The sequence below is a fragment of the Bradysia coprophila genome, unplaced genomic scaffold (assembly GCF_014529535.1).
Source record: "Bradysia coprophila strain Holo2 unplaced genomic scaffold, BU_Bcop_v1 contig_24, whole genome shotgun sequence".
Taxonomy (NCBI): Eukaryota; Metazoa; Arthropoda; class Insecta; order Diptera; family Sciaridae; genus Bradysia; species Bradysia coprophila.
The window spans coordinates 5,974,451-5,992,659 of record NW_023503501.1 but is presented as its reverse complement, the minus strand read 5'-3'; the positions used below and the strand labels follow the sequence as shown (position 1 = coordinate 5,992,659).

The 18,209-nt window shown below is 34.0% G+C and overlaps 1 protein-coding gene across 4 annotated transcripts in view; it reads right to left on the bottom strand.

Moving 5' to 3' along the window:
• Nucleotides 1-18,209, bottom strand: part of LOC119078061 (synaptogenesis protein syg-2) — a 162,278-nt gene that overhangs the window by 67,530 nt on the left and 76,539 nt on the right. For all 4 annotated transcript variants that reach the window (XM_037185496.1, XM_037185495.1, XM_037185497.1 and 1 more), the window contains exons 6-10: nt 15,642-15,752; nt 15,187-15,390; nt 13,565-13,716; nt 9,173-9,317; nt 2,175-2,305 (exon numbers count right to left, since the gene is read on the bottom strand). In XM_037185496.1, coding sequence (XP_037041391.1) covers nt 2,175-2,305; nt 9,173-9,317; nt 13,565-13,716; nt 15,187-15,390; nt 15,642-15,752 — 743 coding nt within the window. The remainder of the gene's footprint in view (nt 1-2,174; nt 2,306-9,172; nt 9,318-13,564; nt 13,717-15,186; nt 15,391-15,641; nt 15,753-18,209) is intronic.

Here is an 18,209-nt window from a genome sequence, read left to right as displayed (position 1 = left end):
GACCCCTTGGTGTGGAACAGGCACAGGGCGGCAAGCAGTTTTTGCTTGTAGGTCGGCCACATTTGAACATATTTCGTCTGTTTTAGCTTTATTAGATAGGTATTGACCGTACCAATCAGGGAATTTTTTTTTAATGATATTATGTTCTCCGGAGCGTGAGCTAGGTCTCTTGGAGTGAGCTCTTATCTGGCTACTCGGAAGTACAGTGAACGTGGTGTATTTTGACAATATCTCGAGTAAATTTTGAAAGGTATTAACGAATGTAAAGCGTCGGTACTATTTTCGGTTTCCTAACAAAATGGCTGCCGGCGGCCATATTGGATTTTAGTAAAATAGAAATATCTTGGGAAAAATGATACTTAGAGAGTTTCTGTTAACATGGAAATAATTTGTTATGTGTGTGGGGTTTCAGGGATTCCATATACGGACATCTAAATATACCTATATACAGCTATATTGAGCTATATACAGGCATATAGATCTATATAATAGCATATATTTATCTGTGAAATGTTTATTTATAGTGAAATATAGTTAAATATAGCGGTATATAGCTGTTTAAATAGGAATTTATGAAATTTGTCTTCGTACGGGGCTGTCTATATTGCCTCCGGCAATTTAGTTGTATATGATAACAAGGCAAAGAGTGGATAATGTAAGTGATTTTAAAGGGAGAATAGTTTTTCAGCAGAGAAGAAAATGAAGTAAGAGAAATGAAGAGTTTCACATTAAAGGCTTTTGATACGAATAGGTGTTTCGTACGGGTCGGCGTTAGCTATGTTTTTTAGAGATATCATCGTTTCTTTAATTCACTCAATTGTCATTTGAAATAATATGAGAAACGAGAGAATACAGAAAAACGAAGAAAATGATGATGTCTCTTAAAATCCCGAAATCTATATTTCTCTCGACTGTAAAACGTAAAATTAAAAAAAGTTCTTCTTGATAATTGATAATGACGGTCATGGAATTGCATAGTGTTTTGTAAAAAAATTTAAAATTTTAATCGATCCAACCTAAAATAGTCAAATTTCTTACTGTTGTTTTCGTATCGCGTAGTGAAGACGAAATCTTTACTTCTTTTGATACGTTTTTAAGCACAACGTTGACATGTCAGTGAATTAACTAGCAATGCCAGACTGGTTAGGAAAGCTAAATCTGGAACATTTTTTCACATATTAATGCCAATGACTTGGTTTTTGTTTAAATAACTATTGTCATATCTCTTGTATTGTGAGTACTTTAAGAAGCCTCATACCCTAGATGAATAAATTAAAAAGCTATGCAAAGCGACCATAGCTCTATGTATATCATTGAATCTGTTACTCCTTTTGTTCCAAATTTATCCATCGATTTATTCTTCGATTTAAAAACCTTTATTATTTAGACCAGTGTTTGTTAAAAAATCGTCTACTTCATTTGTTTAAGTGCACTTTTCACCACATAACCCTATACTGACCGGAGGTTACCGTTTTTATTTGTGTGAAAATAAAGTCAACCACATAATTAGCAGTTTCTGATAGATTAATGCAGTACTACATCTGTACTGTTCCTAATAACGTTTAAGAAGAACATATTTCTATTTATCAAAATTTAACAATGACGTGACAGGTATCGAATGTGTCAACACATTGATAAAGTGGTAATTAAAACATTCAGATTTATTATTACCAAAACCCATTATCACCGCTTGTATATTTCAAAACTTCATTACCGACGATGGATGTGTACAAATTGTTTGTGTTCTTTAGTTTATATACATGCTTTTCCACATGGTGGGGGAAAGAAAGTGTAGGTACTTGCACTTTTCAGTTTTATTGAATGACGAAAATATATACGACACAACAAAAGCATGTTAATTTAAACCAGTCACAATCTCTACAAACGATTCTTTTTTTCATAATAATAGCGTTGCATGATAAAGAGGATTTTTTTCCTTTTTAATAACACTTTTTCATGTCGAATAAAAAACGAAATCGGAATGCATTAAAACACAGAGCTTAAGCTCTGTTTAAACACGATACACATTTTTAATTTTTTATAATTCTCTTTTGCATGGTTAAAGAAAGGAAAAATATTTTCATAACAATCGGTTCTCCGCTAAAAAAAAAGTATTTTAAACGAGTATAATCTACGACTATGTTTAATCCTGCATTCTATTTCTAAGTACTCACATTGTGTTTCCAGATAACTTTATATGCAGCTGGATTTGCATGTACTTTACATTCAAAGTAGACATCATCTCCTTCCTCAATGTCTTCCGGATTTAAATTTGAACCAAGATCAAGCAGTAACGTTGGTACAACTGAAACAGAAATAAATTAAAATTCAGTTTTGCATATATAAAGAAACCGAACATTGAAATGCTTTTCTGGTTTACGATGAAATTGATCAGCGATGTTATGGGAAATGAGTACGGGTATACTGTACGTACAGACGTCTGTCGCTTTAATTCGGTTCGAAATGTATGTTTATTGAATTAGAATCGGCTTCATTTTATTCATGTACTTTGGCTTTTCAAAGTTTTTGTTAAACATTGCATGCAATTTCTAATGAAAATTTCACCCAACGAATCCAATGACGGTAGAACGATATATCACATTAGGACTTACTAAGTGGCGGCATTAAAGAAAACATGGACCTTACTTCATTGATTTTTTTATTTTGTGGCTAACGGCAAATATAGTCTCTTTTTCCGACGTCGTCCATGAGCTGAACTTTGCGTAATAAAATCGACTCGTCAAAATCGTGTAACATTATGTATAGGATAGGCTAAGATAGGCAGGAAAGCACCAAGTACCTAAGCCGCAAATGGGTTTTGTTGTGCATACCCATATTTTTAGAGAATTGTGAGTTATAGATCGTATAATTAACCTATTAGAACGTAGGTGTCGCTAGTAGTTGATATTTCTAGAATCACGATTGAGTATTATTATATGTGACGTATTAGACTAGTCATTTACGATTAGGTTTTCCTAATAAACCTTATAAACTATGTCTGATAGGAGAATTGAGTCTACCGATTGCAATTTTTGAACAATTACCTCTACCGTGCAATGATATTTTCTCTATTTCCTCGAAATTTCTTGACATTTACTTTGTATGTACTTAATGTTTGCAATGCATATTGATATTTACCCTTGTTTCATTGGTATTTACCCTTTCACAGAATTTACTCAAGTCGTTAATATCTCGTGGTATTCAACTTGCGACAATCTCTTAAAATATTTAGATATTCGACTCGGACCGATAGAATTTAATTAGGATTAGGATTAATTAGGTATGCTCTACATCCCGACATTTCATTTCTCCAGAGAAATGTTAGAAGTTCATAACCAAACCATACAAAGTTTAGCGCTCCAGGTATGTTATAACCTTTTAGAACTTACGATGATACATTGCATGACAAACATATAATTTGACGAATGACATTGATTGAAATATTGAACATTATAAATCATTATACCGTACATGTACCGACTAACAGTTCGACATACATCATCACGACATCACAACAACATTACAGATGACTACTAATGGATTTAACACATAATGGATGAAGACGAAATACAAGAAAATCTAATGCCATTTTGTTATCGACATGAGCATGTCATACGACAACTTCAAAATCAATAATCCCAATAAATGAACATATAAAAGAATCGCAACATAAATAAAATGGAATCTGACGGTAACATAAAATCACCGTGAATTGAGCTTTGGCTTCATCTATTGCCAGTTTTCAGGTGGGATGCTATATCTGGATATATCTGCATCTGTCTTCTAGCTGTAGTAATCCTTATCTGTTTGGTGATTTTATATATTTTCACTCATTGATTTTATGGGGAATCTATAATCAGTCTCGTATGGAACGTGGAATGGATCAAATTGGTACTGTCAGTGTGTGTAATGAAATAAAAAAATCATCAAATCCTCCACTTAAAATACCTTCTTTCTCTAGACTCTAAGTAAATCGAAGCTTAATCGAAGCTTTGGTACTTTTTCTCTCAGGGCTTTCATGTCAATTTATAATGAGGATTTAATTTTGTGACTGATTTTTATCATGGCGCCCAGAATGAATACTTGCGAGTTTTTTTTTCGTCTTGACAAGGTCAGCGTAGTCAACACGTTCACTGTATTATTTTTTCATTGAACATTTTTCTTTTTCTTTTTTGTATTTTGTTGGATAAAACTAATACCCGACTAAAAAGTATAAAAAAGAAGAAGAAAAAGGAAAAGGAACGCTAATGAAAAGTTCATTCAAGTACAAAAGAGCTGAGCAGCTGAACAAAAAAAAAAAATAATAAAAAAAACTGAGAGCACAGGATAGCCAAAGTTTAGCGTTGAAGTGTTCATAACAGTAGTAACAGTCCATTTATATATACAGCTTATAGTATAAATAAAGGACCAAAGCTACCAGTATAACCTCCTTTGTAATTCCTTTTCGTTTTCTTTTTTTTTGCCCAGCGCATTAAATCGTTAGCTATCCACAATTGTGGCAATTTTAAAGTTTGCGAAGTTGAACTATTAAATGTTCGTGAATGTATAGCATAGTATAAAGAAATTACAATAAAACAATTTTTAATTGAATTTTTCGTTTCCAATGCTACGGATTACAGGACAATCAAAAAGCCCAATATTGTACAATAGTTATTTGAAAATTTAATTTTAAATTAACAATTCTTGAGTTGTGAGTTCAAGATTGGAAAAATGAAACTTTGAATAGTTTCACGACCGTCCAATATATTCCAGTTCCATTTTACTTTTTTTTATTATCAACAAATCGATGGAAATATTTTCCTAGAAACTTATATACCCTCCAAAGAGAAATTTTTCAATTTCAATTACTTGTATCAACAATACGAAATACTTTAGGTTTGTATTAGATTTTCCTCCTGACCGCTCCTCGAGGAGCATTATCGTAATTTTTTAAAACCAGTCTGATTGGCACAGACCTAATAAAATCAGAATGACAAAGAGAGAAATGGAAGTAAGATGATCATAAAAATTGTATTAACGTTGATATTTCCATGAAACATCCGATTTATCTGACTAAACATCTCGCCCTCCATCCATCATAATACCCCAAACACACTGTCCGTAAATATGTTGAGCTTTACAGCACAAAAATTCCAGTACTAACACAAAATATATTCATTTTGTTGTCAATTCCCTTATTGACTTTTTTCGTCGTCTTCTGCTTCTTCTATTTATTTTTTTTTCGTGACGATACTGTGCAACATAAAAAATAATGCTTGCCTTGTCACCTCTCCGATATTAAAAATCTAAACGAACCATTTTTATTTGTATAAAACACATTTTTCGTTTATTCATGGCAAATTTTGTCGCTTTTTTATTTTTTCGAACAACCAGACACAATAACTTGACAAAAGAGAATGAAGGCATGGAGCAAAAAAAATCCGCACCACACATATTTTCATCCTAGCCACTTAGACATACTCCAGTTTTACACTCCCTCTGTGTGTTGTGCAAAGATATGTAGAGTGGAAAAGTGTATCAGGAAAGTGGTTATGTCTGTAAAGGCTGTGTACTGTGTAATAAATACATAAAAAAAATTGATACTGCGTCAAGAACACAACCAACCATTGCCTTGTAAATGACGGGTGTGGGAGAAGAAGAATAAAAAAAATTAATTTTTCGAAAATAAAGCAGCAAAAAATGTGTAATTTATGGCAAAAGAAGGTGAATATCTTTTGAAAGGAATGTGTACATTAGTGAGGCTAAAATAGGCTATTTTTAAACCAAACATCCCGTTTTTGTAAACTCTGGTATAGTGAATCTATATCGCAATTCACTCTGCTTTAATATTTTATAACCATTGGGAAATCTGTGAACGTAGTTCATGTCAGCAGATAAATGAAGATCTGTTTATACTTTCGAAATTCACTGGTAATACGAGATTTTACAGTAGTGAACGTACTCGTAACGAAAAGTCAATTCTTTTCGTGCTTGTGTAAGAAACATTTATTTTGATGATTAAATGATAACTCTTTAGTATCTTGAAAGCAAAGAAATATTAATTGGGTTCCCCGTGCCCGCTGGAATTGATTAATCGACTGAAGAAAACATAACCTCAACACACGGACGAAAAGAATCAGAGAACAATCTCCAAACGCGTGGATGATGGTTCCAAAATCCCTAATGGCATTACGGCCCACGTTCTATTTCATAAGAAAAACCATCTCACAGGCACCGAACCAATCCATTCTTGGATCTCCCGGTGACAGTAAAACTGACAAAATTCACAACTTGGATGTGGAACCATTGAGCGTAACAGGATCAGCAGGTGCATCGTATCGTATCGGACATCGTATCCAGCAAATGTAACTCCCGATGAAAACCGAACCTTTCCAATGGATCCTTGTGTCAATGCTGGTACATCATCTGAAGTGGCATCTGCTCCAACTGTCAATCATCGAGACCAACAGCATGGAACTCCCAATGCAAATAGAACCTTTGCGAAGGACTGTTGGTACATGTCATACATGTATTGAATCAGAATCGAAATATTTTTACGCAATGAGTCACATTTCATTACAACAATGATATTGCATGTCATTGTAAAATTTACAGTGAAGTTAACGAATTTTCAATGTTTTACGAAGTAACATTGCGTGAAAACTGATCAAGACACTGAAAACAGGGATGTGAAGCGAAGCTATTTTTTAAATCTAAACTGCATGATACTCAAAAATTCTGACAAAAATGAGACGATTGAGACATGATTTTACTATTAAAATCATAGTAAAGAGGGAATCATGAATGATATCCAATAATTTTCATTGATTTTTGACCCCCGTCCCCTCACGTCCTATGTTTTCCTAAACTTATAACATGAAATCTGTGTCATGTACTACGGCCTTTATTTTGTAGACAATGGAAATATCAGATTTAATATGACAAAGGACGTTATTATGAATAATATCAACTCGAAGCCTTTGACTAACATTTCGATACCAAATTCGAGCCGTAATTACAGTGTCGTAATTGGCAATTTGATTTAAAAGTATGTAACGAACTGAAGTTTGTTATCAAACTTTCAACTCGAACTCAATATGCCAGGAGCTCTTGTCGCAAAAATTTTTAAAATAAAAGTTCAAACTCACTTGCATCCTTTATTACGAATCATGTTGACTCAATTCTAGGTAAATATGTCACGAAACGAATAAAGAGCGTTCAATAGCCCTTTTAATGTCATTCTAATGTTTACAACATTCAATCTGTGAAAGCCAGATGCATGAATGGAGCTTTTGTTTCTCATTCATATGATTGTTGGATCGAAGCGACAGACAAGAGAATGTTGTTATGAATTTCTTTTAAACAAAAAGTTTTTATTCAGCTGAAAGACTGAGATATGAATAAAAACATTTCCTGCAATGCACAAAGTGCATACCACCATATTTGCATGTTGATGGCACCCCCACTATTAATAAGGACTGTATGGAATGAGGGCTGAACTTTTTAGGGCTTGTTTAGAGCCGACGAATGGGAGGTTACGGCTTCTAATTGCAATACTGTGGCAATACCGGCCATGAAGGTAATGTCAGTAAATAAAATGGGCCACATAGAACTTAGTGACATATTTGTGGCAGAAACATTCTTCAAATCTAGTTTTTACTATCAAACCAAGATGGCTAATTTTTGTGCAAATGTGCAAAAATGTAGATAGTATTAGGATAAAGTGGAAGACACTCTCGTTGTCTTCTACTCTTATATTTTCACGATAATTATAATGAGCTGCATGATAAAGATTTTACGTTTTACGCAGTGGAAGCGTTCTGGGCCCATAACCTGTGAGATTTCCAGATTCCAGTAAAAGAATTGAAACGACTAATTAAAAAAATCAAGCCGACTTGCAACTTGAATAATCTAACAGCAGTCAATAAAAAACAATATCAAAATCAGAATTGAAACCAGATAAATATTAACAGATGGCGTTGCTGCTGCCTCTCCGTTATTATTTCTCTGATTGACTACTATGTGCGTCAAGAAAGAATGCCCGAAGGCCCCAATTCAAATTAATATAATCAAAAAAGCCATTAATCTCGCTTCGCTCGGCTTCTTACTACGCATTTTAAAATCATATGACTGATAACGCCAAAAAAAAAACTGGCAAAACAGGTAAGGTTTTAGAACCCCTTCCAGAAAGATTCAACTGAAAATGATAAACATTTTAGGAAGATAAGAGGTGCCAAGAAGTCATTTTTCACTAAAATTTAATTAAAGTCCAATTGTTATTGATGAAATATGATAATTGTGTTAGTGTTTTTGTCGAGTTATGTGTTGATTCGAAAAAGATTATTTTCTCTGCACTCGTCAGTTAAAGGAATCTTAGGACTGGTTGTTGGTAGCTGGAAAAAATGGTTTCTTTCTACTATGATATCCGAAGTACTGTCTTGGTACAATACTAAACTCAAGTCATGAGTGCGACGATTTCTCCTCATAAATATTTTCGTTGTCAATAAGTGAAATTGTTCAAAAAGAATTATTTCATTCCACAAGAAGAGAAGAGAATTGACGACAAATGATTGATACTCCCAAACATTCACCACTCCTCCGGAATGTCTCAATTATTGCTCCTACCACATAATCGAGCATATTAATAACAAAAAAAACATCACCATCTTCTACAGTCAATTTAGGAAAATGTAAAAAATGAATTAAGTTATAAATAAGAAGTAGAAAAAAATGTGTTTATCACCGACGCTCGAAATTCTCGATCTTAACGAAAATAATAACCGACATTATCATCGTTCGACATCTCATCAATTCCGTTTTGTCTCTCCATAAAAAGCGTCATGTCATAAACAAGTCTAGTCTTTTTCCCTTCACAATCTTAATAAAATAACGTTTCACTCTCGCGTACACACAAATCTTCGTTTACACCAAATAAAAATCTCATAAAATATGAAAATGGAGAAAAATTAAAGATATATGTTGTAGGCACTCGCTCAACGTTATGTACTCTAAGAAGAAAAAAAATGAACTTTTGATACCGACAGGCATCTATATATGTATACACTCATCCATTATAAACATGTACAGATAAGTATATAAGATGACATAAAATGAATATGAACATAATACAATATTTAGTTACTGGTACCGGTGGAGAGCATACGTATATAATATAAATATAAAATGTACTTACAGCAAACATTTAACTTCATGGATGCTTCCTTCATTCCTCTTTTGACTAGCTCGTTTGTAGCACGACAAACAAGTGTTTTCCCATTATCTTGCCTTGTGGGTGTAAAATGTAATGTAGATGTACTAATATTCCCATCTGCTGACACCTAAAGAAGAAATATGAAAACAGAGGTTAATAATTTAATGTTCAAACATATACACACTAATAAAATGGGGTTGTGTAATTCAAGGAAACATATGCCATTATCACGGAAAAGGGTTTTTTTTCATCCACGTTTTGGTTCGAAACGGAACACGATGGTGTATTACTTCTGGGTTAGAAAAGGTATCATCTGTGTGCGTCGTCGTCGTCATTTCGTTTTTCGTGTGTTACGAAAATTCATTTAATATTAGAGGAGAAACATCCTTTTTCGGTTCTGAGTATATATATTTGGGGTCTCACCGGTTTTTATATGTGTTACGTTCTGTGTGACTTGCCTTGACGCAAAGGTGTTGTACTACGATGAAGATATATTCGCATTTATTAATATGCAATGGTATAATCTACGAATATACGTACAGATAGTACACGGAAGAAGAGACATAATTATAAAAATAAGGTGTATTTTAAATGCGTTTAGGTATGATTACGACATGCGAACCGAGGGTGCTTTCGTTTTTGTTTTGTGAATTTTATGTACTGGCTGGGGGGATAGGAATCGCTGTGTATATTATAGACGGAAAATGGAAAACGAAGACAAGGGCCTGACGCTTTTTGAAATGAATTAGTTTTGTTTTGACAATAAAATTTTATGAACTTTATGGGCTTCGCCTTACACACGACGACATCGGCATTGTGTGTTCGTCTATGCCGTCGCAGAGGTTATAGCAAAATGTTACAATTATTATTGTGCCAGGATACAGCAATGTAATTTTATGGAACGAACATATCCGCAGCAACTGACTGGGTTTTTAATACTGAAACACATATTCCATTTTATACGTGACAATAATTTAATAATTTTAAATGAGTCATTACAGACGGTGTATTTCAATTGATGTTTCCCGTATACCGCACGAGACACATTGACATGTACAATATTATCCATGAATAAATGAATTTAAACTTTCTCTGTTGTTTTTTTTTATTATTTTTATTTTCATGAGCTTATAGAAGTAGATAGAGAACGCTCTGGGTATTTCGGGTTAAGAAGGGTTTTTTGTTGTAATAAAAAGGGGTTTTGTGACGAGGCCGAAGAAAAGTTTTTGTGTATCTTAAAATTTTGGGGAATGCCTAGCAAAACAATATGCGATACGTTTACGAGGAAACAACACACAGAAAAAAAACGGAAATTGTTATGAGATTGAAGTGTAGGTTTGGCAACAGAGTTTTTATGCTAATATTAAAGTTAGGATCCATCGAAGGGATAAATTTTATGTGTATACTTTGGCCGGATGAAAACAAACGACGAAGAGACAAGGGTTTATCTATCTCGATTTAATTTCTTCGTCTTTTTTTCCGTAATTTAATTAACCAAAGTTGTGTAGTATGTATTTTGCATTGTAGCATACTTACAATAAGCTTGTGCTCATATCGAACGGGAACGGTGTAAAATGTATATAATATAATTAACATCGATATTTTAGAGGGATAATGTTGCTTCAAAACATTTTCGGTAGAATCGGGTTTAGGCTTAACGTGTTAGGGGGGATGAGTCAAGACTTCTATTTACGGTAAGAATATCCTGTCAAATTGACTTCTTAGATTAATTAATGGAAGTGTTCGTTCAATATTTTTATAGTTTGTTTTGTGAGGAATTTGGCAATTACTGTCGATGTTTCAGTTCCGTATCAGCATTTTGCAGATTTTATGCGACGCAATTTGTGAGTGTATCTTCGCTCAAGCCGGGGAATATTTTTGCGAAAAGATTTTTTCATATTTACTTCCATTTTCCCACATTTCCCTAAATACAAAAAATGTTTTTGGCAAAATTTATAAAAATTTAGGAAAAATTAGAAATTTGGAAAAACTGGAATCAAAATCAACATGTGAATGAAAGGGTAGAACGAGCAGAAAACAGATTGAAAATTCTAAAACGACTTGCAGGAACAAAATGGGGTCCCTCGAAAGACACGTTAACAACAACTTTTAAGTCATACATACTCCCCATTTTAACGTTTGGACACGAATTATTGATTTGTGCAAGCAAATCAACAAAGAAAAAACTAGATACAGTCCAAAACAAGGCTTTAAGAATCATATCTGGTGGAACAAAATTTACTCCGATTGAAGCTATGCAATTATTTACGAACATTAAATTTCTTTGCGAAGAAGGAGCATTGAAGATGTATGAACGAATCCGAAGAGTCCCGAATAGTCTATGGAATCATTTACATGAAGCAGAAAACCGATTACCATCAAAAATGAGCTTTGTTCGAAGAGTCAAACTAAAACTTTGGAAAAATTTCGGAAAATTTGGAAAAATAACCTTATCATCCAAATGTCAATTTTTGGCCTTCACATTCTTAAAATCGATTTTTAACCGTGATTTGGCCAAAAATGTCGGGCAAAATGTGTAATCGTGGCTTCACGGTTAAAACTCGATTTTAAGAATATGTAGGCCAAAAATTGAATTTCTTTGTAAAGACTTCGGAAAATTTCAGAAAATTTGGAAAATTTCGGAAAATTTGGAAATTTTCGGAAAAATTGGAAAAAATTCGTGAAATGTGGAAAAATTTCGGAAAAGTTGGAAAAATTTAGGAAACACATGGAAAATTAGGAATAAGTTTTTCAAAAAAAAAAGTTTCTGGCTCAAAGCATTCGAATGACTAGAGGCTGTAGACATCCGCCTGCTAATATAGATCAAAATTTTAACCACGCAGAGCGATCGCATTTCACAATTTTGTATGCAAACTAAGTACAGTCAACTTCGCAAACAGCGGTAGTTTTTGAAATATAAAAAAAAACGATTAAAATGCTAATGAAAAAGTGAATTAAACAAGTAAGACATTTCGACCAATGTTTCGATCTGTGAGAAAATTAAGTACGTCTTCCGGCGTTTTGCCGAGCGTTTTGCTTTAATTTGCAGTTTAAAAATACCATTTCTCATAAAGTCATGGCGACAGTGGTACTCGATACAGTGCTCTATCGAACACTATACCGATTTGCACACGAATAAGTCTAGCGAATCATAATTGAAATGAAATTTTAAGTGTGTGCGGTTAGCCACCACAATTTAACAGTTTTAAGAACCAAGAAATGTTTATATTTGAAGTCAAAAGCAAACGAAACATTGAATGGTTCCAATTTTTCTTTTTATTTGTTGCTTCATTTGTCGGGAACTTAAATAAAATTCCGCTCTTGTGAGGCTATTATTAGTTTGCGCACAAAATCGTCAAAGTAATCCCCTGTACTGTGTTGTACTGACATCAATTTCACAAACCAAAGAGATCTATTGATCATTAGTGAAAGTTACAAGAATAAGAATCACGCTGTAAAAAAAATGAAACCACCCTGCGAACAGTACTTTTACATTTTTGTTCCAAGCAACACAACTATTCCACCAGTAATTTTACAGTAGGAATTCTCAGGGACTTGCATCTACACGAATAAATTAGTGGGAACAAAAATAACTTTCATATCGATTTGAACAATTTGGTGGTTCAAAAGCAATTTTTATTTTAAAAAGGGTACCAAGGCAATAGTCAGTCACTAAACAAGGCTGTTATCGACGACGACGGCGGTGGATGTAACTGTATCATATAGAGTTGTTCCAAGGCAATGTGAGGTGAAAATTTGTGTTCACCGTTACTTGGAATAGATCTGTTCCAAGTACAGGTGCAAAGTGAAGTTTATTGTCAAACGTCATCCACAGAGAGCCATAACCTCAACGCTTTTCCATACATTTTCTCAACACTTTGTTTAGTTATGTTGTCTGTGGATGACGATTGACAAATTTGATGTTGCGCTTAGAACAAACCTATTTCAGAATGTATGTTAAAACTATTGAAGTACCAGATTTTCTGTCAACCATTAGACATGTCATTTAGCAGAATGGATAACAGACCCACCAATAGAAAACTTTTACAATTTTGTTCCATTTTTCCACATCAAAATTTCTTCAAAAACTTCGCTTGTATTGTCGATTTAAAACCTTTCCCTGACATGATAATATTCCGTATGCATATTTGTGTGTTTGAGGCTGTCATCAATATTTTTTTAATGATGCGTCAAAAATATGGAAATTGACAGCCCGTTGGGTAAATGCTACATCGACGAAATGCATCACAGAAAGGTGTAAGTTTGTTTAAGCTCGCACACGTAACTTGTCATTCGAAACGTGTATATACTCAAATTGATAGAGTTAAATCGACGATAAATTTTCAAAAGGAATACCAAATCGAAAATACAAACCGTTTGTGTATGTCCAGATAATTCAATTCCTCCCATCCACCAGGTGATTTTCGACGCTGGTCTCGATCCAATTGCCATACATTCGATGTCGTATCCACGGTCAGCGGATAGCGGTTGACTGCTAAATACAATTTCCACAGAGAGCGGGCGCACTGGAAAATAAGTCATAATTAATATTATTTCCGGTTCGCTTTACTGCGACCGACGAGGACAACGACGGGATGAGCAAAGTTTTTCTTTTTAATGGATTTAATGGTAATGTCTGAATTTTTATTATTTCTGCCGAAAGCCATTCTGTTGAATTCTGTTGAATTCCATTATCCTTTTCACTCTTTTTTTTAAATGACAATTTCTATATTGAAATGAAGAGGGTTGGATTAGAACTTATTTATGGATTACTCGTGTAATTTAATACATAAACACAAAAAAAATTGAATATAAAAAGAACTTGCAAATGCTTTTCTATTTCGAGATTTTCGTTGACTTTAGACGGTGTTGGTTCTAATTTACAATGAAAGTGCGTTAGGCTTACAGGGTTAGTAAAAATGAGTTCAATATCCTTTACTCAGAAACGTGAGATAAAGGAGACTTTCCTTCACGGGTGCGAAACTTTACCTCAAGCTTTATAAATATATACGACTAATGGCGTGGATTGTCTGAGTGTGAACGTCCGTGGAACGAGTGTAGCTGAAGACAGAACGAGTGGTATAATTTCACACGAGGATATTATACGAGCGCACACATTCAAACAAGTGCATTTGACTCACTTTGGCAAGGGCTATAAATTTCCCACAGGTCAAAATATATTTAAAAGCAGGTACTGGTAATATTACCAATGGGGCAAATGATGCACTGAAAATAAAAGGGGCACCTACATTGTGATCTGCTAAATGAACTATTTGGGATAGTGATCTTGTGACGATGACGATGACAACCAAACAAAAAATGAGCTTCGGCTATTAGTCCTCTTATATAGCAAAACGTGATGTTTAAAATAAACGAAGCAATATATATTACGAGGCTTGCCGAGACTGATAGTGACAAGTGTGTACTCTATTTTATCACATAAGCGAAAACGAGACAACAACATAGAACTGAAGTGTAATTTTTGAATTATTCTTCTAGTTAAGTAATTTTGACATCATAAAAGATCATAAAAGATCAAACACTAGTAGATAATTGAAACAAAAAATTTGGCAGTTTTTACTAATACAGAGCGATACGTCTGAAATATCGCTTTCCGTTTTCAAAACATTATAGATCAAACTAATAACAGTGATAGCCACAATTGGAAATTCTTTACCATTTATAGGAAAACTATAAATTCAAAAGCAAACAAAAAAAATGTTTTCCCCATGAGCGACAATATTGTTCCGATGGAATTTCCATATGAATAAAAGAACAAAATGATTTTTTTTGTTTGCCCTGAACACGTATTGCTTTCTTTTACCATTTAACTGTGACACTTGTAACACAATACAGCACATCGCGACATAGTTAAATTGGAAATGCGAAATGAATGTTATGAATGGGTGCAAGCAATATATTGAATGGAGAAAAAAAAAACAAACGATGCGATGAACATACGAGGAGATAGGATATAGAAAACGATAAATACTTACAAAACAGTTCAATTGTTATGTTTGTCGAAACACCCTTTTTATGGAAATTGCTAGCTTGACATGTGTATAAGGCATGCTGATGGATTCTTGACAGATTTCGTACGATTAGCTTGCTGTTCAGTGTAGATGGCGGTGAATAGTCGGCCATTGTACTGGATAAAATTTGTCCATTATTTGACCATGTTATTGTGGGTGGGGGAGATCCTAGTTTCGAAAAAATTGAATTCGATTAGAGCGCAGAAAATAGTTTAAAAAAAATTAAAAAATTGAACAACAAACGTTAATTGTTGCCAAACATGTATATATAGCTGCTATTTGAAACCATTTTCCTGCAATTTTGTATGTTTCATGAGTTTCATGTATTCGTTCAATTATGCGGATCGGAGAACTTATAACGAGCAACATGTATATATACACACAACACAACAACATTACATTTACTATAGTATACATACCTCCGGTAACCACACAAACTAAATGCAAATCACCACCTTCTTCATATGGACCTGCACGTGACTGGATATGTTCACCCCGATCGTTGAAAATTTTTGGTGGATGGGGTGGTACTGTTAGAAAAAGAGAGAGAAATATATCTATATTGAGTTCATAAAAAGCAGGGCAATGTAAATCAAAAAATCATAAATTAATATTCACTTAACTAGAGCCATAAAAATTCCTTTTTTCGACATAAAAATCTTCATGCAAATTTTAATTTAATTTCCACGATTTTTCTCTCATGAAATTTCCATACTAAATATTAATATTAATGTAGAAAGCACTGGGAATGACATCGCAAAGTTGAAAATTCTCTGCTGCCGCTTTGGAAAACGAAAAAAAAACTAGCCATACCGTTGCCAATATTTCTAGTGGTGCTTCATGAATAATTGGAATTTGTTGCTTAATTAAATTGGAGTGAAATGAAACTATACCGTTTCTAAAAAAGCTCTTCCTTTGCCCTTTGTTCCAATAATTCGTTTTCGAAATTGAATTTCGAAGAAAAACGAAAACGATTTACTATACCCGAATACCGAGTTCATTTGATGCTGCATTTTATTTTTGTATTTATTTACATGTTCAAAAACACTGAATTTCTCATTTACTCAATTAACCAATGTCAATACTATCAATGCATCATCTAAATTTTATTTTGTTCGATTGGACTGAATTGCGAGGAAAAAAAACCGGATCGTAATGGAGTTGCAAATTGACGCTGACACAGCGCTGTTTTAAATTGCGTGGAAATCGAGATTCACATTGTCATTTAAAGTATTATTTAGGAAATCTCAAAGTGAAATCGAAATAAAAGTTTGAATCGAGAAACCGGAAGCCTTCTTTACAGACACAGAAACTCATTCAACGAATTACAGTTAAGCATTCCTCTGTCGGCGTCTTTATGGTATCTTTATGGTCAGTGAAACTTTAGACGACTGAAAAGGAGCAAGTCCTATAAATTAGAATTGGTATTTTGTAGCTAGCGACTCAAAGGAGACCTAATACAAATTTCTCGTGTGTTCTTTTGTCAAATTTGATAGAAACACAAAGTAGAAATTTGAACTAAGTCTATTTCGCGTAGCTAGTTCATTTTTACAAAGTATATAAACACTGCTCGATTTTATTTGTGTCCAACGTTATGAAAATTATAGGCTGATGCTATTCGCACGCGCGTGCGAATAGCTATTTCACAATGGATTTGACTACTCGCACGCGCGTGCAAATATCCATTCCACACTGTCTTAGACTATTCGCACGCGCGTGCGAATAGCCATTTCACATCGGATTTGACTATTCGCACTCGCGTGCGAATAGCCAGTACTCATAAGATTACAAAAGAGTGTACCCGACGATATAAAACGGCTGTAACTGTAAAACAATTTTGAGATTTTGAGTGTGTTGGAATGGTTAACTAAAAAGAACAAGATCGAAGTTCTTCTCAAGAAAATATTTGTCGCTTATGTAAATCATGACCCTCCGTTATTTAGTAGAATTCGAAATCCTGAAGTAAATTTGGGACACTTGCACAAGTTTGCTTAGACGGCAACACGTAAAATGTGTCAGTCGAATAATTTCGAAAGAATTTTTTTTGTGTTAATGTTGAGGCTTTGCACATTTTGATCGAAAAATATTTTCTAACTATTTTTAATGGTAGTATTCCATAAATACACATGTATAACTTCATAATGCGTACTAAGATACTACACTACATCCACTTTTCTTTTTTACTTAAAACATTTTCAGTTCTATTCAATGCACTGATCTACGAGTACAGTTATGCAGCTTCGAGTTAGTCCAACCGTGATAAAGAATCCAACCCAGATCTTTCATCTCATTCTTATCATCTTCTTTCTTTCATTGAAGTCAGTTTTCGCTTTCACACTACTATTAGCTCCTCTTCGTTTCAATGCTGTTAAAAATGTGTATGTGCAATTATCCGATTGCAACTGGAGGAAACCTTTGTTTTTAACAACAGAATTAAGTCCAAGAAATTTGTCTTCTGTAAAAAAAATGCTTGATGTGAGGTTTTATTCAAAAAATTATCATTTTGACTTGGTAGAAAAATTTTAATGCGTGCGAATAGTCAAATCCAATGTGAAATGGCTATTCGCACGCGCGTCCGAATAGTCAAATCCAACGTGAAATGGCTATTCACACGCGCGTGCGATTAGTCTAAAACAGAGTGGAATGGCTATTCGCACGCGCGTCCGAATAGTCAAATACAATGTGAAATGGCTATTCGCACGCGCGTGCGAATAGTCACAGCGAAAATTATATTCACCCGAAAGTGGGGATCCGCGTATTTTTGCGGATCTGCGGTCCTTCAGTGTTTATATACTTTGCATTTTTAGATACACATAGCTACGCGAAGGAGATCTTATTCAAATTTATTCTTTGATCTCCTGACACGTTTGACAGTATGACAAAAGAAAAATTTAAATTAGGTCTCTTTCAGTCAAATGTTAGTCGCATACCTTTCTTGACCTTTATGTCTCATCCGGAGAATAATAATAAATAAGGTTAGATGCTGT